The sequence below is a fragment of the Epinephelus moara genome, chromosome 1, assembly GCF_006386435.1.
Source record: "Epinephelus moara isolate mb chromosome 1, YSFRI_EMoa_1.0, whole genome shotgun sequence".
Lineage (NCBI taxonomy): Eukaryota > Metazoa > Chordata > Actinopteri > Perciformes > Serranidae > Epinephelus > Epinephelus moara.
The window spans coordinates 1,754,192-1,780,563 of record NC_065506.1 but is presented as its reverse complement, the minus strand read 5'-3'; the positions used below and the strand labels follow the sequence as shown (position 1 = coordinate 1,780,563).

Below are 26,372 nucleotides of genomic sequence, written 5' to 3'. Positions count from 1 at the left end.
TGCTGAATGATTTAAGCCTATTTTGCTCGCTCAAAACTATTTTTAGTCGCAAATGCGAGTGCGGTGACGGACGGATCGCCACACTGCCGTCATTTTATTCCACCCGTCACGGCACGCCGTTTGATTGCGTTATCAAAACGCCGCTATTATTCGGCCTTGCTTTTAACTTATTCCACCGAATACCGAATGTGTGTTTTTTTTGCAATATTCGGCCGAATATATTCGGTTACCAAATATTCGGTGCATCCCTACAAAATATGGATCGAAATGCATGATTTACAGCAATTTTCTTTTAGAAAAACTGCTGTAAATCAGGCATTTCAGGTTGCAACAATCACAAAACCAGCCTGCAAAATTCTGAATGACTGTCACAGAGTCATTGTGGAACAAGCATTGTGGACAAAAGTCATTATTTTCATACAATCAGTCATTTACATGGTGGCACATGTGTAATCACTGTACAAAGGCAAGCTGTAACCATCATAACAACAATATCTTTAAAGAGACAAAATCAGTGCCTTACTACATTAACGTGTTAATTAACGGGCTCAGGTTGGGTTCAGACCTAAAAACAGAATATGTGTCGGGTTCTGGTTGGGCTAATTTGCTACTCTCTCTGGCTTGGTTAAGTTCAGACAGAAATATGCAGCCCGGCCTGCACTCTAGTACCAACCTACTAAATATAGTAGGACTTTTTTGACAGCAGGCAAGTCCAGTGCTACACTAAAACAAAGAATCTGAGTTTGATCAGCCTTGATATCATTTAGGAAATCATGCTGACCTTGGAGCTGAACATTCCTGTAAAAAATTACAAAACTGAGTCAAAAGCAGTTAAAGGCAACTGTTGCACCAACACAGTAAGCCACTTCTGATGTGCTACAAGAAAAGACCACTACTGAGTCTTGTGTTGAGTCTATAGTGTTTGCTCTACCAACTGCCTCCTCGCCTTCTTTACCTCTGGGCAAACACGGTGAGGCAACTGTGACTATCGGTCTTTTTCTCCCCCTGATTCATCAAAAGGGACAAGTGCCTTTTCTCAGAAGTGCTGGTGATTCTGGGAAAGCCCCTCTTTTTAATTGCTTCCTAGCACTGCTGTGCTGTTGACAGCAGTAGTGTGTCATATGTATAAGTGTCTGTTTTGTGATGAAGCATGTCATTTATTTTCAACAACACAGTTAGAGGAAAAATATCAGACAGGTTGCATTTGGAAAGTTGCAGCAACTTAAACTTTTTTCACTGACCTTTTCTCCCACATCGTATTTTGTCCTTCATCAGCCTCCAGCCTATCTGTCATTTATCTGTCTCAGTCTGTTCTGTCTCTGTTATCGCTCCCTAGGCCATAAACATGGAGCTGCTCCAGATCTTTTGGCTCAGTCCCAGGTCAGTAGTTGCCCTGTCCAATTAAACGATACACATCTCCCTCACACTTGGCTGACCAGCCCTTCCCTCAAGCTACCTCGGCTCCCTTCCTGGCCTTACATGGGGGAGTTCATATCAGAGCAACAAGGAATGTCACATTGACCCAAAGAAGTAATGGGCTCATAAATCATGCTTGATGTAAGAGGCCTTTTAATTTGCACACTGAATTAATTTCATTTCCAGCATCTCGGCTGCATGACTAAAGGGCCATGGGGCTTTTTCAAATGCATACTTTACTGTTGTAAACAGGGGAGACGCTTGGCCTGAGAACTCAGATTTTTTCTTCAGCCCCAAACAAATATTAAATATTGTTAATATTAAAATTAACATTGTCTGGTTTCAGCTTCTCAAATGTCTTCTGGTTTTCTTGGTTTTCAGTCATAGTAAACTGAGTACTTTTGGATTCTGGACCGACAAAGCAAATATTTAGAGATGCTACTTTGGGCTCTAGGAACTGTTGATGAGCACTTTTCACTATTTGTTGACATTTTAATATTTTTATAAGCCTTTTTTCCAATCTCTTACTCCAAATAAAAATATACATAGTGACAAGACAAAAGGATGACATTCTGTGCACACACAATTCAAAATTACATTAAGACAGTATAACACGTTTTATCCAGAACCGGTACCAGTACATTAATCAGTAGGTAAAATCATTACTAACTTAAGTTTTTGGTCCAGATCCAGAGATGTTCTCAGGTTTTGTTTTTTGTTTGTTTGTTTTTTAACATTGGCCTTTTTGTAACAACTCTGCTGCTTTTTTATAATCAGCTGTACCAATGTAATGTAAATTAATTGCACATGTAATGAATTATTAAATTGCACGTCTATCTAATTAATTCCTATCACTACGTGTATGTTAAAGCAGATTTAAATTTAAAAAATCCAAACATTTTGTATCATTACATAAAAAAAAATAAAGAACAAGGTAAACAACTACATACTGACAGCAAACTGCACTTTATGGCTTGGTTCTTTTCATTGTTTAACGTAAATACTGCTGGTACTAGGTGTATGTAAATACTAGGGCTGGGTATCGCCACTGATTTCCGGAATCGATTTGATTTCGATTCAAGGGGTCCCGATTTGACCCAATATCGATTCAACTTGAGATTTTTCAGTTACAATACCAATTGTAGCTAGTATGTGAAAGAGACTCTGGGGTAACCAATAATGTAACATTTACAAGGAATTATTCTTAAAAAGTTCACAACAGGAATAAAACACTAAATGTTGTTTCTAGAGCAGCAACAGTAATATTTAAACAGCAAAGCCACACTGGAATCAAGTTTAAAATGTCAATAAAATAAATCATATTCCTGACTTCACAATACTGAGTGAAGTTCAGAAATAATAAAGAACACAGACACCAGTCAGTATCAGTCCTGCTGTCATCTCTGCTCCTCCCTCTGCTGCTGAGGAGTCACTGTCTGCAGGTCACATGACCAACAGTAAGTTTTAAGTTACAAGACAAAATGTGCTAATCCGTTAAACGTAAACAGTTGCTGTTGTTGTTTAAGCTTGTTAGTAACAATTTGCTATTAGATGGAAAGCGCTCTGTGCTTGTTAATAACATAATATTAGCGGCGGTGGATGAGAGACTGTGGATAGAACAGACTGAAATATCACTAGTTGATCAGGTGTATTGATAAAGTATTGGCTTTTTCCTCAAGGAGGCTTTATTGCACTCACAGTAACAAGCGTAGCTGTTGTCAGCTCACGTTATCTTCACCTCTGTCTCCACAGCGGAATCCTTACTCCGTGTTTGTGTGTGCCCATGTGTGTGCGTAAAAGTGGCGCAGCAGCCAGGACACACAGACAGCAGGAAGAGACACTGCAGCATGATAATAAATTACACCCAAATATAAAAAAGTAAGCTAATACTTAAAGATAAAAGAGCCGGTAACGTTGGTGCTTCTCAATACTACGGTCCTTCATAACTTAGTGCTGCGGCTCATTTACTACCTGCGAGATTAACGGGGTTAAAACGCCACACATCCGTGGGAAAAATCGTATATTAAAAGATCAATCTGGGATTTTATTAATCGATCGTAATTCCAATAAAGATCGATTTAATCGGATGAATCAATTATTTTAACCCAGCCCTAGTTAATACTGGCCTAAATATTATTTCATGCTGTAACTGTATGGCTTTATGAATTGCATATGTGAATATTATGTTGGTTTTTTTGTTTATTTAAAATTCTAGCAACCATAAAGGGTCTTCGTTTAGCTTCAAACAGCGTCCTCTGTGATGGTTTTCTATAAAAATGAAGATGATCTTTTTTTGTGTTCTTGTTCTGACATTGCAATGGCACAAAAAGACATTTTTATTCCAGGTATATCTGCTTCTCTCTGGTTTCCACTGTTTTTCTGTCACCATGATGCCTGTGATGTCTACTCCAAATTGGTCCATTGTGCAGCTTGGCAGGGATGAACACTATCAGTTCTTTCTTTTTTGAAAATGTTATGTATAATAGTTTTGCATACATGATAAAACAAGGCAGACAAGACATGCTACAGGTAGACCAGTGCAATACCTTAATGAAAATATATAAATAAAAAAGGGATCATCGATTTATCGGCTGCACATCAGTATCTGCCGATACTCACATTGTTGCCTGCCATCAGCTTATCAGCAAATGAGACATTCACTGATGGCAGTGGACGATGTTTTTCTGTTGTGACACATCAATTTCACGCAGTCTAAAAAGCAGAGCTAGAGACTAACATTGTCCCGTCATCCCAGGGACAATAGAAAATGTGTTTTGGACAAACAGAGATCTTCTCCAGAATGCCATCGGGAGACAGGGGTGCAGTAACACACCCTATTATTTCCCTGATAATTCTACATTGTGATCAACAAACCCATGTTGATATCGGCAGGAGGAGAGCTAATTAACTTCTGCTGTTAGCTGTTAGCAGCAGCTAACAGAGGTTGCTGTTGTGTTTCATTATGATGCATTCAAGCTCTATTCAGTAAACATGAGTAATTGATGAAGGTAAATTATAACGTTTTCATGATGTGTTCAATGTAATCTTGTAAAATGTAGTTTTTGGTGAGAAACTTGAACAAATACAGTTGTTTAAGGGAGAAATGTGTTGATCTTTTTTTATAGCAAATAGATATTAATAATAATATAAAGTAAAAAAGCTTTAAAAGCAGTTATTAAAAATGTTTTTACATGTAAATGGTTATTTTAAAGTTTATTTTATAAATGTGTATGACTGAATTTGTGCTCACTCAAAGGTAGTGTCATGAAGGACTGAATGATTTTAAAACAGTTTAGTTATTTCTTTCTAATAAAGATTTCTTTGTTTCTCTTGCCCAAATATACATATATATATATATATATATACCGTATATATATATATTAGGGATGGGCAGCACAAGCAAAAACACTATTCGAAAATCATGGCAACTATTGGACAATTTTTCGAATAATCGGAGGAGGGTCGCGTAGGGGAGCGTAGCGCGACAAAAATAGAAGAGTCGCGTAAAATAGAGAGTTGTCGCGCGACATACGGGGGTTGTCGCGCTGCTCCCGTTGCCGGTGGAGCCGCTGTAATTGATTAACATGGGGGCGAGCTGCTACGGGACTCGCGCTGCAGACGTGTTGCGCCGCTGAGCCTGGCCGTACGGTCCCTCGCCGCCTCCTGCGTGCCTCGCTCTCAAATAACTGTGGATACTTGTTGTAGACTTGTGATACGCAAGAGTTTGCAGTGCACCTCATTTTCGTTTATTTTGTCGAAGTTGTTCCACACGGAACTTTTTGATGACTGTAGTAGTCTCTGCATGTTTCTCCTGTTTGTAGAAGAGCATCAAACTAGCTGGTAGCCCATCTCACACCGCTGTAGCAATCCTATACTGCCCTCGTGCGGTTAGGAGCTGAATTGCATGTCAAATAAAGGGGGGGGAAATAAGACGTTGAATAGTAATAGTCGCATTAAAAAATCGATTTTTCAAAATAAAATGACTATTCGAAAATTCGAAAATCGTGACCCATCCCTAATATATATATATATATATATATATATATACACACACATATACATACACAAAATAATAATAATAATAATTATTATTATTATTTAGTAGTAGTAGTAGTATTAAAGAATAATAGTTATCAGTTCCGTTCATGGTTTAGAAACTCTGGTTGTGTTATGATAAAAGTCCAGGTGGACTTTACCACCAACATCCTGAGCAAAGTGACAGGATGACAACAAGTATGGAGTATGGCAACATACTCTCCAGCCAGCATCTGCAGCAGAGGGAAAAGAGGTTCCCCACCCTCACTGATAATTACTCTGTTAACCACTGAACTCACAAACATTTGTTTCAACACACCCTGACACACAGGTAGTTCTCACATTCCCACCCTGCTCAAATAAACAACAGCTCCATGCTGTTATCATGTAGTTACATTTATGCTATGATTGTGTACTGTTTAAGAGTGCGTTTCAGGTGAGAATGTGCACTTTGACCTGATGTGAGTCATGTCAACACAGAGGACACCTGACTGAATTTCTTTGGTCCTTTAGTTTCTTTGTGTTGGATTTTGGTCTAAGTGTTTCTCTATGGTGACCTACAAGCGTTCCTTTTACAATTATCTGCGAACCCATCAGCTTTGCAAAAGCAATACGTCTTCCAACCAGGGGCCAGTGTTAACCTTTAACCCGCCAGCAGATTTAGCTATGACCCAGCCAGTGTTTGGGGGAACCCGGTGGAGGGCCGGATGGTTATATGGAGCATGCTGCTGAATGAATTGACACAACCCTAAACAGATGTTCAGTGTGAATGCTCTGTGGTCAGCTATGACCCTTGGATCTGTATTAATTATGAATGAGGCAACAACAATCAAAAGCTCAGTGGCCTCGGTCAGCATGTATTGACAAAATGAGCCTCTTTGAACACAAGTGGAGGATCTTTGTGTCTCAGCAGCTGCGCTGCTTGAAGATGTAGTAAAACATTTTTGCAAAAAGAAATAAAATACCATTGTATATCTGGACAAAACACCCAGAAACAGTTGTGGTAAATGACTAAATGAAAGACAGACATTGGTATGGTGTTGTTGGTTTTGTTGTTGCCAAAATGTCTAAACCCAACATCTTGCTCAATATGGTCCCTTCCATTCCTTTCCCTTCCCTTCACTGCACTGCACTGCACTTAACTCACTCCTTCCACAACAGGGAGAACAAAATTGGTACACTGTCATACCTCAGGGATTATGAGATTATCTTTTCACAGCCACTTTGACTGAAGCAGCGCCCCTCAGGTCATCTACAGTCATGTAAGCAACATAGGAAACATGCAGCGATGCACGGAAGTAATATTTTGACAAAGAAAAACACACAAATACAATGAACAATGAGCCAAACCCCAAAACTTTGAAATAATAAAAAGCAGACACAATTGAGGGTCACTTCTTCTACCAGGTACATGTCAACAGTGAAGCCTGAGTGGAAGTGTGAAAAGAAGACTCCTTGTCAGCCTCTTCATCCAGCTTTACACATTACAGCTGACACTTAGATCATAAATAAAAAGAGCTGTCTTGGAGCTGCAAATGTCCCTGGAGCACTGGGAGTTTCAGAGGTTTCTGTCCTTATCAGTTTCATAGTAACAGCTAAGGAACACTAATGGTCAGGTAGCAGAAATCACGTATCTGGATCACCACTAGGGCTGACCTTTAATCCATTTATGGACATTCAAAGCTTCGGAGCTCAGAACGAATTTAATTTGAAGTATTCGACAACGACGACGGGGGTGGGGGTGGGGGTGGCGNGGGGGGGGGGGGGGGGGGGGGGGGGGGGGGGGGTTGGATTTAAAAAAATTTAAAAAATTATGGCGAAAACATACTTTCTTCCAACACTAGAATTAAGATACAAATATTCACAAACGAAAAAACACTAATGGTCGGTGATAAGTAGTGTTTAACTTTTGATTTAACACTAAATTAAAACCCTCTGCGCATACTGCAGCACAATCAAACAGATGCGCAACTCAAAGCATCAGAAGTGTCTCTGACACCAGTCTCAGAGCGGACCGGTGGAACTGGAAAATGCATATTTTACATCAATAAAATCTATTTTATCATTATTTTGAGTCACATTGTTGAAAGAATTTTGTCGTCTGTGTTCAAGCAGGATAATAGCAGGTCTCCATTGTGCGTCTGGCTTTCTATTTCCTTGTCAGAGATTTTTTCTTTTTTAATTACATGATATATAGGCTATTCTCCCTTGACTCACCAGTAAAAAATACCTTTATCCATTTCAAATATTAGGCCTACTAATTACTACTTACGTTTTTCAAGTGATTTCCCAAATTTGTTGTTGAGGTGTGATATGCCAATTGCTTTTGGCAAATCTGGCACTCTGCTTTCTGGGGGTTGTCGGGGCATATTTTAAAGTGCAACCACACATCTGATGACCTCTTGGACATGTCTGCCAGCTCTGAGTGCGCTCGTTGTCAGTATTGGACTGGTGGGGGTTAGTGTTGCGTTTAAGGCCTCCCCCCAAAAAAATGAAAAAAAAAAGCACCGAAGCTTCGATTTTTTTTTTTTCACAATCGAATCCCGTCCCATCGAACGAAGCTTCGAAGCTTCGAATTTTTTGGGTCAGCCCTAATCACCACCAAAACCAAATCAATTGTCCATCAAATTGTGACAATCAGACACTGAAATGCACCAAATGTATAAAAACACAACCATAATGCTCCTGCTTGGAAGCAAACCTTTCAAAGTCCAGGCTTTTCATCGGGTTGGGGTAGAGAGACAAACACAGAGCAGTAAACTCTTATCTGAGTGAACCTTGAAACTGACTTAATTCTCTGACAGAGAACACAAGCACATCAAGGTCAGGACTGGGTTCAAAGTAACCTGGAAACATTACTTAGAGGAGCAGGATGTTGCAGTGGGACATGACATGAGGGGCTTCTTCAAAATGTTCCTCAGATGCAACCGTGGTTTATAGCCTACACCAACATGTGTTTACCTCCTGTTAGTTTGAAAGCTGTGGAATGTCAGGTTTTGTATTGTAACAGTTTCTGTGGTTTTGTTAACAATCCTTTGACTGGATTATTGACTGAAATTTTTCCAGGGTGTAGACACTCAGACAAAGGCAGAGCAGAAACGATCCTGATATGTAAAAAAGGACCCGGGGCCCTGAATCTGAATAATCTATATGGAATTCAGCTATCATTTATTTTAATGTGCTTTTCCTACTGGGACATTTCGACATGAAAAACGCCTAGGGAAAATGAGTTTGCTACTGATTTCAATCCCTGTTAGCTCCAACTTTTAGTCTTTTCTTTTCTTTAAAACTAATTAATTCAACAGCTGGAATGGAGCTTTGGTTTTTAACATCTGCACCTCTGTAGGTTTTGTATTTTGGGAGTTTGTGAACAAACTGGGGAAACTTGTGAGAACTTGTGGGAAGATTATTGGGAAGCAGCAGACTGATCTGTACCATCTTTATCTGACCAGGCTGACCCAAAAGGCAGACAAGGTCTGCATGGATAATAACCACCCACTCCAGGCCTGGAATTTCATCATTTTAGGGGCAAGGCCACTTGGCCTTTCATGTTGTCAATTTTTTAAGGGCACAAAGGCCAAAAGCCAGGGCAGCAAGGCCATAAAATAAAACAATGATTTTAAGTCCACATCCATAATTAATTTAATTTAAGGACTAAGGATGTATAACTATCTGTGAAATGAATAAATAAAACAAGCTCAAGTAGGGCTGGGCGGTATACCGGTTCGTACTGAAAACTGGTATTTATTTTCATTATGATATGAATTTTTCATATACCGCAATACCGGTGAATAGCCCAAACAACGTCCGAAACGTGTGCAGCGTTAAAGTGTTTCAGCTGGGACCCATTTCACCGCTGCACACCACAGGCACGCTTGAGCGGGAGAGAGTGAGAGCATAGAAAAGTTTAGAGGCGAGAATGGCTGCCAGAGAGAGTCCTGAAAGCAAAGCAACTGTACATGATGACCCAGAAGAACTCATACCAAAAAGAGCAGTGTTTCCCCTGTATGCAACTAGCAGCGGCGCACCGCCGTTTACAATTCTCCTCTGCCCCCTCTGTATCGCGCACGGCGGAGTTTCGCCCCTATGCACACACACCCACACAGACAAAACGCACACACACAGGTAAGCACACTAGAGCACGGCTCAAGCCGCATTTTCCTGACCGAAGACGACCCGTCCCGAGTCCGAGACAGTTACGGCCGGGCTCCACCGGGAGCGGCGCGACACGTCTGCAGCGCGAGTCCCGTAGCAGCTCGCCCCCCTGTTAATCAGCGGCTCCAGCGGCTCCACCGGCAACGGGAGCGGCGCGACAACCCCCGTCTGTCACGCAACACCTCTCTATTTTACGCGGCTCTTCTATTTTTGTCGCGCTACGCTCCCCTACGCGACCCTCCAGCAGATAAAAACTACATGAAATAGTGTGCTAAACGTGCACAATGTGTTTTTAAATGAATAAACCATTATCAGAGGTGATATGTGATGATTTTTTTTCATGCATTTACCCATGTTTATCCGTGACATTGTGTAAATGTCCGTGGCGGACATTTGAAAGCGAGTAGATGACAAACAGTACAGTAAACTTGTAGATAACTCAAATATATGTAATAACTTAGGTGGAAAATGCTTTAACATTTCATGCAGCCTACATGCAGCCTCTCGGCTCGGCAAACGGTAAACATCCCCGCTGGCTTCTCTACGTGTCGCTTCTGTATGCAGTCAGTGGAGCCCAAATGAATGGAGCGGAGCGTGTGTTGTGTTCAGGCGTTGTCAGGTAAATAACAAATTCCGGCACTTGAATAGGCCATAGCACAACACAGCAGCATGTTAAGTTGGCCGAACCTGAGCAAAATACCATGAAATACCATGAAACCGATACGATTTTTTCTTAAAACCGTGATATGAAAATTTTGTCATACCGCCCAGCCCTAAGCTCAAGTAATAATTATAGTTGCTGCACAGCAATGGCCGGGGCGGGCAATTTTAGGCAAAATTAGGCAATTCTGAGCAACAAGCAGAGTGTAGGCAGATGAAAAAAAGGTGGCATTCTAAGCATAAGAGACTACGCTTTATCTCACTGAGCTAATTAGCAAGAGACACCTCTGCGGTATATATGTTTAAAACTTCTTCTAGCTCATTATAGGAATTCTACAGCTGCAATGATTAGTCAATAAATCAAACACATAATTAATCCACAACTATTTCATGATGGATTGATTGTTTCAGGCATCAGTGTTGGAGTTACCTTCGCAGATTTGAGGATATCCTCCTCAAATCTTGCTTTATCATGGTTTTGGACCTTTAGTCAGACAAAGTGAGATGTTTGTGGATGCCAGATTAGAATTGGGGAAAGGTAATATGAATTTTACATAATTTTATAGACAAACATTTAATATAGAAAATAACTGGAATGCTAATCAATAATGATTCATAGCAGAGATAGGCCTATTTGTAAAATTGTAAATGCACCATTACAGCTTCATTTTAAAAGGAAATCAACATTACCTTTCAGCAGCAAAACTACACAAATAAAATTAGGCTAAGCAGAAAAAAAACACTTGGTGACAAAGATGAAAACATTTTTTAAAATGTAAAAGTAGCTATTGGATAGACTCTGCATATTGACTGATAGCTAACCCAAATAAACAGGGAAAAGAGACAAGGGATAACAGGGAAAAGTGTTGATAAAGAGTATTTGTCTCTCTGTGAAACTGCCTGGATCATAATTATTTTAACCTTAGTAGTCTCTAATCCACATAGCATGATGCCTGAACATTGGACTTTCACATTAGAATGTCCATTCTGCCTTAGCTGAGGCTTGAACTCACAACTTCTGAGACTGAGGTCCGTCTTCTATCTCACTGAGCTAATTGGCAAGTGACAGTCCATGTGTGGCTTCTAAAATTGACTAAGCCAAGCATCAGGGTGCCAGACAGAAGCCATCCATGCCATGGAAAAGCAAATTTCAAAGTGAAAGTTCCAAAGCTGTAGCACATATGGTTGATTTGTTATGAATTTTCAAAGTTTTGAAATTTAGAGGCTTGCTGTAGCGCCACCATCAGGACTATTGTCTTGTGTTTCCAGTTGAGTACATCTGGCATGGGACTGGACCTTTATGAAAATGACAATCTTCAACACCAAGAACCATCCTCTATCTCACTGAGCTAATTGGCAAACGGAAATGTCACATGTAGCTTCAAATTGACTAAGCCAGTCACCTGTGTGCAAGACAGCAGCTGTTAGTGTGTAAAGGCAGATTTCAAACGGCTGTCAAAAATTCAGTTATTAAGACAAAAATCCGAAAATACACAAATTGCATCTAGACAGCATGGAGATGTTGGTCATTTGTTTTTAATAATGATTGATTGGCTCCATAAGTGAAAAACTGATGTTTAAAAATGCCATTTTTGCATTGACTCCAATTGTTTGCATGAGAGCAAAATTCAAAATGCTGTAAAAAAAAAAATTCAGTTTTTGAGATAAAATTCTGATATTTTCCAATGTTTCCAATTGTTTTGAGTGTACATGATAAACTGATTCACTGAACAAGACTGGCTTACAATTATTTTTGATGTGTTGTTAGATAGCTAACAAACAAACAAACTACAGCAGGGCTATTAAATTACTATTTCAACTGGGTCGCATTTCAAAACCAGATAATGTCAATGGGCCACATTTTTAACAGCGAGCAACCAATCCGCTTTTTTTTTTTTTTTTTGCATACATTTACAGGCATGGCCCTCCTCAACATAATGCAGAAACAGACAAAAAACAGCTATCAACGCACAGAAGCATAATAAGTGACATTAACAGTATCTAATAACACACACTATCTCTCTACCAGCATCTCCCTCTCTCCTCTCCTCCACACACACACATGCACACACCTCACCTCCTGATGCTTTCCTTATAGTTCAGTTACACAGAATATAGTTTTATACAGTCCATGGCAGCAACAGTCATGTTTACAACAACAAAGACATTATTTAAAACCCAATAATATTTCACTGGAATATATATTCCTCCTGACATCACAATACTGAGCGAAGAAAGTCACATTATCTAAACACGAAGAACACAGACATCAGTATCAGTCATTGATCCTGCTCTCTGTCCCCCCTCTACTGAGGACACTCACTGTCTGCAGGTCGGCTGCCTCAGGTGCATGTTCAGATAAAGTGTTAGCCTACATACAAGACAGCTTTCATTTAGTTTGTCTTTAACACTTTGCTGTTAGCACTGCGAGCGCGATGTGCTTGTGTCGACCGTGACCGTAAATCATAATAGTGGTGAATGAGAGACTGCGGACAGAGCGGGTTGAAATATGGCTTTCTACATGCTGATCACATGTATTGATAAAGTATTGGCTTTTTACTGGCAGAGGTTTTATCGCACTTACTCGCAGTAACAAGCGTAGTTGTCGTTAACTAGAGTGATCTTGAAGTTATATATTCCCTGCATCTGCACCACGGCCCCACCGCTGCAGAATGATGATAGGCTACATGAAACCGAAACTCTAAAAAGTAACGCAGATAATGGCGGAGCTTACTATTATTACAGTCTTGATTAAATTTACCTTGGGTTGTTTAATACCGGGTCTCGGTACCAATCCCTTCCTGGGAGTTTGATGAAGTCTCCTGGTTGGCTGGTGATAGATTGGTGTCAAACTGTCGTTATAGCCTGTCCAAGCCGTTCATGCGAGGCTTGAATCAAACCCACCACTGGTGATGTACGCATCGTCTCATTTGATGTTGTCATCACATTTTTTTCCCCTAAGACGCAGATGTCAAAGCCGTGTTGACAGGAAAGAGGCAGAGGAGAAAACCGCGAAATCACCTGGAGCAGCGCGGGCGGGGCATCAAGGCCACTGTGGCCTTAGGGCAGATATTTTTTTCAAGGGTACAGGGCCAAATTAGGAAATCGGTGTTCCTGCCCTGACCCACTCTCAGGGGAATTTAAGCTTCTCCCCTCGGGGCGAAGTTATAGACATCCCAATATTAGAACAAATCGGGCCAAAAACTAATTTCTTCCTATGGCAATTACACAATTAAACAAGGCATGGGCAGGGGTGTGATGTATATAAATTATTATGAGCAGTGCATCTTAAGCTAAGGTAAAGTTTTATTGGTTAGACTATTCTAGACTATTTAGATTATTTATTCTGTGTGTATATGCGTAATTTATGTGTGATATGTCTGGGTAGTCTATCTGTGTCATCGTATCTACAGAGTAGATGTATGTGTTTTATGTATTATGCTGCAAACAAAATTGCCCCCCGGGGACATTAAAGGTCTTCTAAGTCTAAGTCTAAGTGCAGTGTTTTTGAGAAATCTATGATGGAATTAATCTCTGAAATCTTTCCATTAAATGAACACTCGGACAAGAATTTAGGACAGAACTTTTATCTTTGTGCAATGAAACACAGGCATTAGGCTCTATGTTGGTATATTACAGCTCTCTTTGTGCAAGTCATTTATACCTTTAAAACTACAATGATATTCCTTAAGTGACTTTTAAAACCTTTCTTGTTCAGCAGCTCTTTCCAGCTGGGAAAGGCTACCCCAATGTTAACCCTTGTTTTTTGAATTCGCCAGTCACGTTGCCTTTTTGATTCCCTTTTGCACTTTCTTGGCGACGAGGATTCCGTCTCCCGTGATGCTGCATATGCATGATCCTGCATTATGCTCAAAGAGTGGGACTTTGTTATGCTGCAGTAGTGCAGGCTTTCAAATTTGCCAGGGTAGTAGCGAAGGTCTCTTGCTCCTCTCCTTCGGCTTCTCAGTCACGCAGCGCTGGCCTGGCTCTCAACGAAAACGCTACCAGGCTAATCCCTGGTAGTGCTATATGTCCCTTGCTGGCAGATGTATTTTCAAGATGGCAAAACATTATGGAACCCCCCAAACGACTTACCCGCCCAATGTACAAACAAATCGTGAATAAGTCAGATTATTGGTGGAGATAATAATACACCAATGATGACGTATTTATGAATCGATTTTTGCCAATAAACTGAAAACGCTACACAATGTCCCTTTAAAAGGGTTAGTTTGGATTCACCAAAGTCACACAATAACACAAACTACACGACTGACTTAAGGAGTGGTAGACCAGCAGCTCCTGTGTTCAGCAAGCTAAAATGACTGTTTTTGTCAATGGAGACTGGTGACTTAACAAGAGCATGAACAGAGAACAGAGGCCACTGGAACCGGCTGTCTGATAGAAAGGTAAAACAGTTCAAATACTCTCAATGTAGCATACGTTTAAACTGATATTGTTTTTTTTTTTGGCTAAAACACATTTTGTTGCCAACCCCCGTTCACAGCAGTACATTGCTTAGCTTCCATGTTGGTCTCCTGACTGCTTCTCCAAACTGGGGGTGTGCCGACTGACATCTACTGTGTGTAATACATTGACTTAAGACAAGTGCCTCATACAACCCTACTTCAAAAAATCTTAAGGAGGCCTTATGGTGGTTCCTGAATGAGATGTTATATGGCTCTGTAAAAAAAAATGTGAGAGTAATCCAGAGGAAAAGGCATGGTCAAGGTAAACTGAAGTTTATGATATTAAAAGACAGATTTATAATGATCAAGACCTGAGTTCAGACCCTCTGCAGTCCTCAGCGTTCATGTTCTCTGTAGCAGGGGTGGGATTAGATCAAATATGAGCAGGGTATTTATAGCCGGTGACATTTAGGAGATAAAGGTAGTGTAGCAAGATGGGTGGAATCACAGATACTGTATGGCAGGAGGACTATGTCACCTGCTGGCAAGAGGTAGCCTACAGCAGACTGGATAGGAAATCTGCCCCTTGAGAAAACTTTCACATACTACAGGCCAATACAGTAGGGGTGTGTGTAGAATTTGAGAACGTCTGGGACTTAGCCCAGTTCTCTGGATCCTCCCCCAGGAAATTTTTTGATGAACAAGCTCTGTTTTTATGCTTTTGGATGCATTCTTGTGATTTAAAAAATATTAGTAATTGTTAGTATTAAGTAGAAACAGAATATTTTGCAACTGCTCTTATTAAAATTTAGAGAATTTTGAGATTCTTGAGAATTTCCATTTTATGCCACTGGATCATTCTACTTCTTTACATCTTAAAGTTACAAAGTACTTTGAGGACTCAGATTAAAAATACAAAATAAAATCATCTAATAAATGATGATGTATCGTAACGTAATAGATTAAAAGTACCCAGCAGTATATATACTATAATAGGCTCTTCGCACAAAGTTTGTATGTTTTTGTATGAAAAGTAATGCACCCAAATTCCCACATATCTCACGTATTTTGAAAGACTGCGATTATGTGACCAATGTGCTGATGGGAGTGTTGTGAATTCTTCATGTTATAGACAATTTAGTTCTGAGGCTCTAATTTTGTAGTCATAATTTTCATTTAGAGACTCAATCATCACTGGTGCAGAAGTTGCTGATGACGTAAGTTCAATATTGCTGCTGTGGTGTTAATTTTAAATTGCTTAGTTGTTTCTCTGTATTTTATAATTGTTAGGTGTGTTTGTTGCACTGTTGTCATATTAATTAAGTCTGTTGCAGTTATTAATCCCTCTTGAATATTAGCCTAATGTTTAGCTGAGAAAACCAGGACTTTCCACAAATGTTCTCCCTGAACTTTGAGTGAACATTGAAGCATTTTGAGGTATGTCCTCACAATGTTTCTTTTCCTGAACCTAACCTTGGTAACTTTACTTGCCTGAACCTAACCTCCATCACTTTACGTTAAGTAGTGCCTCACAAATGATATTATCCTTAACATACAATTACTTAACTGTATGGTAAGGATGTAACGTCATTTGTGCGGCAATAATTCGTAAGATATCATACAAACCGTTCTATTGAGAATATGTGGTAACTGGTGTTCTCTGTCTTACACGCATGAATGGAAAGACAGATTATTAAATTGGGGCTTTTTGTTTTATTATAAGGCCTGTTCTTATTTTTGAATTATACATACAGCTGATATATTTAGATTCGGGGCCATTAATAAAACATTTAGGGCTGGAACCTCAGGCACCCAGGCCTAAAAAATACACTGGAATACAGGATTATCTAAACTACAACAGGTGAAGTTTCTTCAACACGAAAGTTAAACAATACGTGACATGCTGCAAACATGCATCCAAAACTCAGGAGGTTTTCTTTTTCTGAACTTCTTGTTAAGATGGGAACCACACCACAAACAGCTTCCAACTAAGGGGAGAAAAACTCAAATGTCCCTGGAGTTTATCACCTTCCATCCTTCACTGTGCTGCAAAAAAGTTGAAGGTTTTTCAGCTTGGTAAATATTTAAGGCCACCACATATTTTCCTCCTGGGATGCAACTCAATCACAGTACAAACAGTAGAAAAAAGAAAAGTTTTACCTGTCTCTGGACTTGACCACCTCATATCAGTGTTCAACACTTATAAATCACCATCGTTTAGTTCTCATGCAATCTTTTCTGCAGGCAGCCAGAGACATATTTTAAAGTCTTACCTCGTCTGTAGTGAGGACATAGTAGATCCTTGTGGACTGGCTTAAGCTATGTTACATTGGTTGTCAGGTGCACTTTGTTCCTGTATCATGGTGCGAAACGTCGCAGCTCAGATGCGCAGTGCATCCCAACAGGCTCAGACACACAATCCATATCCTACTCCCTCCTGTACTGTCCTATTCCTCTGCTTTTTTTTAAGGAAAACGTTAAAGGAACTTTGCTTTCTCCCTCTCAGCTGCAGAGTTCGTGCATCAAAAGAGCTGTTAACCCAGTTCCCAAAACGCATCACATCACTTTTGTCTTTCGGGACACTAAAAGGCGCATCTTCTGCTGAACGGTCAGATGCAAATAAAAGTAGTTTCTGACATGAGGTTCCTTTTTCTGTTTCTTCCTTACATTAAAACCCACAGGCTGTGATTCACATGGGTGTTCAACATTACTCCAAAAGTAGGCCTCGACGTTGTCCTTGAAGTGTGTCTAAGAGTCTGTTCGCCTCCAGGTAGCCTAGTTGATTGCACTTGTGCCCTGTCCTGCATCGATAAGACACTCCTGCCTCAGCAGATAGCTCCACTGGTTCTTCCTTGTGTTTTCCCTCTTTGTTTCTGATCCTCCTCTCAGTCTGAACGAGTCCAAAATGCGCCAGAAGAGCCCCGTAAAGAGCGCAGAGAACCACAGGCAGCGTTCCGCTGTTCCACCGTCATACCGTCCACGGCTGTGTGGGCGCACTGCTGCTCTTGCCTTCCGTCTCTGTCTCTGTCTCACTCTTTCTCCCTCCACCTGAGCGATACATTCCTGCGGTGAACACGCCCTCTCCTCCAATCACAGCCTAGCAGCTCCTCTAATGTCAGAGGTGACACAACATTTCCTATAGGAGTCATAAAGGTAAAGAACAGCGCTGGAGGACAAACTCAAACACTTTAAATAGAAAAAAAGAAAAGAAAAAAAACACAAATTCAGAGTAACCAGGGCTTGTACAGTAAGTAAAATGCATCTGAGGACAAAGTGAAGAATCCAGTTTTTGTCTAAAAAAAATAAAAAATAAAGTAAAAACTCAGAACAACTGACTTTAAATGTTCTTTTTTTTAGGATTATTCTGGTGCTTTCAGAAAAAAATATTTTTGGAGCTCCCGATTATTTTGGAAATGTCCGATGTTTATTTGACTGCCGTGATATTTTATGATATTCATGTTCACATTCACTACATAGGCTCCATATTTACACATAAAACTGTTTTTGCTTGTAAAAGTTATTTTTCAGCATGTCAAGTAAAATGATTGTTATGACACAAGTAATTGTATCCAGGTCTAAAAATGGATATCATTTATAATGATTAGCTTGAGTTGCTAATCCAGCCAGTTTTTTTTTTCCAAAATGGTGGCTATGGGGCAAAATCTGACAAATGCTGTGAGATAAATTGAGCCAAAGCTCCATATCACCCTACCATAAGGCACTGAAATTAAATAGTTTCTCAAGTATAAAATGGTATTTCAATATTATACTACACAATGGTGGGTTATTATCACATTTTAAACACTGTAGAAAAGCTGTCATGCCACAAACCAACCACAGCATCCATTAATGTCAAGGGTGGAAAACATATGGGGAAAAGACAAAACTATTGACAGGTCACCCTGCAGGGGTACATTTAAATAAAGGGAGGTAAAGGAAGAAACAGTGAGGTACAGTGGAATAGTGGAAAACAGAGGAGGTGTTGTGGAGAAGGAGCTTGCAAACCACATCTACAATAAAAGGCTGGCTTGTTTCTTTGCCTGTTACTCTAAAGAAAGGCTATGAACTAGCAGTAGAAATGACAAAAAAACAATGTTGCTGCTCCTAACAGCTGGAAAAAGAAGGTTTTATCAGGCAGGGTGTGCAGGACATTATACGCGTTAGTAGGTCTGCAAGAGCTAACTTATCTCATATAGTTAAATACAGTAGAATGAATTATATTCTATTACGCTGAGATTGGTTCAAGATTTTATGGCACACCACTAGCTCTCATCATTTTTCTGCTTAACTCTTATTTGTTTTATTATATGGGACAAAATGCCATGTTTTTTCATTAACAGTTTTGTTAGGATTATTATTTTTTTGCTCCTCAAAACTATGCTGGCTGTCCTTTTAATTTACATTTACCTTTATTTAGCCTGGACTACCCTCATTTAATAGAATTTATTACAATGGTTCCACCAAAGACAAACATTAAAAGATGTTTGAATATTAAACTAGTCGGTTGGTTTTATGTTGTTTCAGTTAGCATTGAGGAAAGAAATAAGACTATTTGGAAAAGGAAAATGTATCTTTTTTTAACAAAAAACATCTCTTTATTGTATTTTTCGAGAGAAGGCAAATACATTGACAAACATAATGAACAAAAAATAAATAAATAAAATAATGAATAATCGGTAGAAAAAAGAAGAAAAAAAACAGCCATTTGCACTCAATTCAGTTCGTCATTCCAAGCATCAATTTGGATCTCATTCTGTTCCAAATAATTGTAAAAAACAAATATATATATATATATATATATATATACCAAATTTTCCAAAACATATCCAGTTTATTTTTAGTGAAATAACTTAAATTTTCAAGGGCAAAATTAAAGGACATTCCCTTCAACCACCAATTCCACCAATTGATTGATTCTTCCATGAGCGGGTAATACACCTTTTAGCTTCAAGTAAACAAATATTCAGCAGGGACCTTCCATTGTTTGAAATGACAAAATCATCTGGGTAAATATTTAGAATGCATGTTTTAGGGTTACAGGGTACGTCTTTACCAATAATACAACTGATTAGATCCAAAACCTTTCCCCAAAAACCAATTAACAGAGGGCATTCCCACATACAATGGATCAGTGACCCCTTCTGATGATTACATTTAATACACGTGTCAGGAATATCGGGATTAAAGCAGACTTGCTGACAAATAGATTATATAATATGGTCACCTGCCCCCTGTTTTCAAGATGCTTTAAAATTATTTCTTCCAGTGTAGATAAAGGTGGTAGCTCCAAACTATTACCCTGTCTAGACATTATAAAACTTCGTAATTGGAGATATTTGAAAAAGTGCTTTGTGGGGATATCATATGTGGTTTTAAGTTCTTCAAATGGCATGATCCATTGTAAAGGTCAGACACCTTAGATATACCTTTAGTGGACCAGAGTTTAAAGCCTGGATCTGCTCTGCCCGGTTGGAAGTTATCATTACCAAAAATAGGTGAAAATTGCAATAGTTGTTGTGTTTCATCAATATATAATAGAACATTATGCCAAATTGTTATTGTGTTCTCCAGAAAGGTTTTTTTTGTCTGTTTAATTATTATTATTATTATTCTCTGCTGAGTACATATACAGGTTTAAAGGGACTGAGATCAAGTGAGATTCAATTGTTACCCATACTGGGGAGTGGTCCTTAACGAAATAAAACATGCTTGCTCTAATCTGAGCTGCCCAGAAATACCATAAGAGATTTGGTAATTTCAAACCACCTCTGTCATATGGCAGATATAACAAGGAAAGCCTGAGTCTTGGTCGTTTATTGTTCCAAATGAAATTTGAAAATGTTTTCTTTAATGATTGAAAGAGAGAGAATGGAGGAGAGAGTGGGATTGATTGGAAGAGGTGCAAGTATTTAGGTAAAATTGTCTTTTTTAGGATATTGATGTGTACAATCAAGGATATTGGTAATTTTGTCCACCTATTTATAAGCTGTATAACTGCATAAGGGGGTTATAGTTCGCTGAGATGATTTCATTGACAGTGGGCGTGATTTTAACCCCTAGATAAATAAACCCTTCTTTTGACACTACAAATGGAGTTGGAACTGGAGGGATAAGTCTCTCTTTTTCTGTCAAAAACATTATTACAGATTTATCATTATTTATTTTATAAACTGAAAAGACGCCAAAAGCGCCTATCAAGTAAGGCAGGTAAGGTTTGTTTTAAACTGGAGTAAAACAAAATAACGTCATCAGCGTACAGGGCTATGTGGTGTTCAATATCTCCAGCCGTTACTCCTTTTATATTGTTGTGATTGCGAAGTGCCATGGCCAGAGGCTCAATAGCCAAGGTGAACAACACGGGAGATAAGGGACAACCCTGTCTCGTGCCTTGATTAAGTTTGAAAGGATTGGATATAAAGCCATTGGTTAAGATTTCAGCTTGTGGGTTAGAGTAGAGAAGGCGAATCCACCTGAGAAAATTTCCCCCAATGCCAAACCTCTGTAGGACTTCAAATAGGTACGACCACTCTATCCTGTCGAAGGCCTTCTCTGTGTCCAACGACAGGACTGCGTGGCCGGGAGGCCAGATTTCTCAAAGAGAATGTTAAGCACTCTCCTTATGTTGTGAAAGCCCTGCCTTCCCTGTATAAATCCATTCTGGTCGGAGTGAACCATTTTAGGTAAAATAAGTTCCAACTTCATAGCCAGTACTTAACACAGTATTTTAAGATCATAATTGATAAGAGATATTGGCCTGTAAAATCCACATTGATTTGGTGACTTCTCAGGTTTTAATAGTAATGTAATTATTGCTGTATTGAGAGAGAAAGGGAGGACTCCATTATTGAATGATTCTTGATACATCTCAAGTAGTGGTGGTATCAATTTAGTTTTAAATTTTTTATATATTTCGACTGGGATCCCATCTGATCCAGGAGTTTTTCCTCCCTTCAGATTGGATATAGCCTCAGACAGTTCCTGGGTTCCAAGCAGGGGCGAAAATCCCATTTCATAGTTGGGGGGGACAATAAACAGTAAAATTTTAGAGAATAATTCCAGGGGGGGACAAGGAAAAAAAGTTGTAGCCTGTCTACAGCATCTTCTACCGCAATTTGACGCTTTAATCCTCTCTCTATCTCTCCAACAGGCAGAGTGAATGTCTATACTTATGAGAAATGGCTTAACAACTAAACATTTCCTGCAATTAAACTGGTTAACTGGTTTATAAACAGTGTGCTATGAAATCTGCCGCTGCGCACCTCAGAACCGTGCGTAACAGTCGCGTGTAATGACCGCTCCTCGTCGGTTAGACTGCACGTCTTTCATGTTTGTCTCACTGACAGGTGGAGAGCCTACAGACAGTACCCATTAGCTACGAGCCGCTCCATCACAACCGTGCGTAATAGTCGCGCGTAATGACCGCTCCTCGTCGGTTAGACTGCACGTCTTTCATGTTTGTCTCATTGACAGGTGGAGAGCCTACAGACAGGTACCCATAGCTACGAGCCGCTCCATCACAACCGTGCGTAATAGTCGAGCGTAATGACGGCTCCTTGTCAGTTAGACTGCACGTCTTTCATGTTTGTCTCACTGACAGGTGGAGAGCCTACAGACAGGTACCCATTAGCTACGAGCCGCTCCACCACTGACTGCTCTTGTCCTGTCCTCTCCCTCTTCTTTCTCTCCTGTCCTCTCTGACTATCACTAAACTCTGAGCTTAATCATTAGCTTTTAGCTTAGCAGCACTCGTAATTGAGTAGGCTTTTGAACAATGCAGGAGAAATGTTGCAGACAGTTTATATTATCAGCCTGGGCCTGGGGCTTGTTGTAACAGTAAATGGGATGTGTTGTAACTTGTGTAAGTTAAACTGTGTCTGTGTGAGTGAACATCTTACCCTGCGATGCGCGATGTGGGCAGCGGTTCCAGCCACACGCTGCTACTGCTGCCAAGCAGCCCCGCCCGTTGGAAAGAGTGTGGGATATACCACTACTAGGAATGGGAGGGGGGGACTAAATCTTTTAAGATTTAAATAGCACATTATTGCGCGATTATAATGAGCACCGCTTACATTGTGCTTTCAATAAATACTACTGCATTGTTCAAAAATTATTAATTGTGTCTCAAATTATTCTAGGGGGGGACAGCTTTACTGAAGGGGGAGTCATGTCCCCCCTGTCCCCCCCGGGATTTCCGCCCCTGGTTCCAAGATTAAACTCTAATGAGCCGAAAGAATCCTTGTCTAAGGGAACAAAATCCAATGAGTCTAGAATTTTTTTTTTTGATGATTTGGAGCTGAATCTGAATATTCAGAGCTATACAATTTGTGATAGAAATTTAAAAATGTGTTACTGATTTCTTTTGGGTCAGAAGTTATCATCCCTTTGTCTGTTTGAACTGAGTTTATCGTTCTTTCTGTTTGCATCTGTTTAATGCGCCAGGCCAACAACTTACTGGCCTTTTCGCCTTGCTCATAAAAGGATTGTCTTAGTCTCAACAAGCTCCTTGTGGCATTATTTGTAGATAAAACATTATACTTTGCCCTCAGTTTATGAAGCTCCATAATTTGCTGTTGGTTAGGATTCTGGTAAATCTGGTTTTCAATTTCTTTTATTGCTTTTTTCAAGCTGTTCCATTTCCAGTTTTTGGGATTTCTATTTAAAGCTTGTAAAGCTTATCATTTGGCCTTTTAAAAAGGCTTTAAAAGCTTCTCACCTCACAGATGCCGATGTTTGGTCAGGATTATTTTCAAAAAACAAATCAATTTGTGTTCCAATAAACTTGTAGTGTAAAATGAGCCTTAACTGCAAAGAGTGATTAAAATAACAATCAGTAAGTATTCACCGACATAAGTTGATTAAGTTTGAAATATATGTTGAATTAATATACTCATTTTCACTCATTTACACATTGTTTCATGTACTCATGTATTGCACTCATACACACACACATACACACACACACACACACACACACATCTGGTCACGTACTGCATGTAAGCACTTGGGACTAAAATGGAAAGTACCTAGGATTCAATATTTTTTAAAAATAAAGTGAAACTTGGCTCGAACATAATGGTGGGGAAGTTTGGGGAATTCCAGCCCGGACTGATATAGTCTGGTACGCCAGTCTGAATCATACCCAGGTGGCTCGAAAAGGTTACACCGTTTAGATCTGACTCAGCAAAGGGGAAAACCATGTTCTGGGTCAAGTGGGAAGGGTTAAGGAAAAAAGGTGGAGATTCAGCAGAATCTTCACCAGCATAAAAGGGAGAGCGCAGAGAGTGAAACTTGAGTCTTGCTCCGGAGCTTGACTCATGAGTTGTATGTGCTGTTGCTTGTGAACACGTTAAACTCGGTTGCATCTGATTCTACATGTCTCCAGTGATTTTCTGAGTACTATCCTTTTGAGTCTAAAGATACTTTTTGAGTAAAGGCAAGTCCAACTAAAGGCATTGAAGGCGAGGCCTGGAGCCATCTGACCCAGCTTCAGGCATTGATTTTTTGCTTCATCAAATGGTGAGCCAGCCAGGAGGGCGAGGAGGTCAGATCCAGAGACTGGGAGCACTGGACTGCGCACCAGACGTACAGGTGGCCACCAAAGGTAAGCAGAGCCCTTTTCTGCCTAAACCGGGTGCGTCTGGGGTGCAGTGACGGGTGCCGCCCAGGTCAAAGGTATTTGGCAACTTCGTTTTTTAAAGAACCTAATTACGATATGATAATTGTTTTAAAATTAATGAAACATTGAGACACAACTAACGTCACTGTAGACAGCTGAGTCTATTGCAACAGGTGTGACCATGGTGTGGAAAGAGTGAATGTGTGTGTGTTGAATGCATTGTAACAAGCTGAACTAGTATGGGATATAATTTGAGTCATTGTTAAGAGTAATTGCAAGTAAGTGTAGCAAATAAGTGTAAGAAGTGCATAAGATGACAAAAGTAACTTTTGTGATTTAAACAAAGAAAGAGATAATTCATAAAAGCTTCTGTGGATACCGCTGTTAGTCTTGTGGTGCCTCAGCATAGAGAGCTGAGGTGCTCCACTAGAGAACAGGTCTGCACAAGCAGAATGCCGATAGTTGAATTAAAGAGAAGTTGCAAGGAGCCTATGGGACGGCGACAGTAAAAAGAAAAAGAGAATCGCTATGGGGCCTACAGGACGGCGATCAAAGTAAAACACAGAGTTACAGCGTGCGCCGCTAAGGGGCCTACGGGACGGCGGCAACGATCGATCAAAGTGTAAAACTATACTATAGAGTGATAGATAAAGTTGTTGTAAATATAGTAAGAGTGAATAAAAATGTAAAAATGTATAAAGACTGCTGACACAACAGACTAACGACATCAGAACTAGAGGAGTGGATCAGGGGGTGGATAAAATAGAGTAGAAATAAACAGTAAAATGGGTATATGAGATAAATATTAAAATAAAGAGATAAATGTAACGTAAAAATAAAGACTGGGAGCAAAAGGGTATCATACAAAATTAGATGGAAGAGGGAGGCAGTAGTGAAGATGAGATTTGGGCTGAGGAACACTGCACAACAGAAGGCTCTGTGGAAACCCGAGGTATAAGAACACACTTTTGGTTAGAAAGAACCTATATAGATGACAAGGGTGTGGAGCAGTGGCAGGATGAGCAACTGATACGACTAAAACTTTGGATAATCTCTAAATTCACAAATTTGAGACAAGAATGGGAGGAATTTCCAGGTGTACCGTGGGAGACAATTTTGCGCAAATTGTGGATTCCCTATTCACTAGACCCGCTACTGCAGTACCTGTGCGATAATTATAAGAGTGGACCAGTAGCTTCGTTTCCTCTGAACCAGGTGATATTACCAAGTCTAGAAGACGGGGTAGGATTTGCCCCACGGTTACAAATTGTTGTCGTGCCCAGAAGGGTTGAGTGGGAGACAGGAAAATTTGGCTGTTTAACCAAAGTCCCTCAAGGAGATGGATCAAACAAGCTAGAATATAACCCGTGGAGAGAAAAGAAATATAAAACTGCTATCACAGTAGGGAAAATACTAGTGTTAATATGCACAAAAGAAACAGACGAACAGCCAGAGATCCCAAGGGTAAGCGAAGTTAAACAGGGCTTCATGGGGGCCAACCAGGGAAAGATGGAAAAAGGAGTCATAAGCCCCGTGGAGGTAGTAATACAGCAACACCCGATTTGAAAGAACCAAATTCAACGCTGTGTGGTTAAATGGCACATCAGGAAAAAATCGCTGGCCTAAAGATGGTACCTTCAATCTGGCATGCTGTGATGAAATGGAGACAGAATTGAGACATATTGAGGTCAAAGACAAAAGCCAGCTACAAGAAAAATAACAAAAGGGCTAAGGAAAGGGAAGTGTTGGGCTGGTTCAGACAAGCAAGGACTAGGAAGCAAATAATGCAGCTAGAGGACAGGGAGCACACAGAGGAACCACAGACACACATAGGCGTGATACCCACGGCACAACCCCTACCAGCAGCACCACCCCCATACCCACAGGACACACCACTGTCAGAGGCAGGACAGTACCCACTGAGGGAGGAAGAAGCAGTGGCAATGAAGGGCCAACTGGAAGGAAAGCTTACAGTGACACTGGCCAATAGACTGAAGACTGAACCCAAAAGCAAAAAGCGCAGACTGGCCAGACCACATAGTAAACTACACAATACAGTCGCCGCCACTCACTGACGCGGA

General features: G+C 40.1%; 2 protein-coding genes across 2 annotated transcripts in view; both read right to left on the bottom strand.

The window, feature by feature from the left end:
* Positions 1-17,698, bottom strand: part of adamtsl5 (ADAMTS like 5) — a 148,013-nt gene extending 130,315 nt beyond the window's left edge. Inside the window, exon 1 of the mRNA XM_050049704.1 lies at positions 16,949-17,698. Coding sequence (XP_049905661.1) covers positions 16,949-16,968 — 20 coding nt within the window. The 5' untranslated portion in view covers positions 16,969-17,698. The remainder of the gene's footprint in view (positions 1-16,948) is intronic.
* The window catches only part of fah (fumarylacetoacetate hydrolase (fumarylacetoacetase)), a 625,231-nt gene extending 599,249 nt beyond the window's left edge, over positions 1-25,982 (bottom strand). Inside the window, exon 1 of the mRNA XM_050041455.1 lies at positions 25,978-25,982. The gene's annotated coding sequence lies outside the window, so the exon portion shown is untranslated. The remainder of the gene's footprint in view (positions 1-25,977) is intronic.
* Positions 25,983-26,372: the final 390 nt, after the last annotated feature.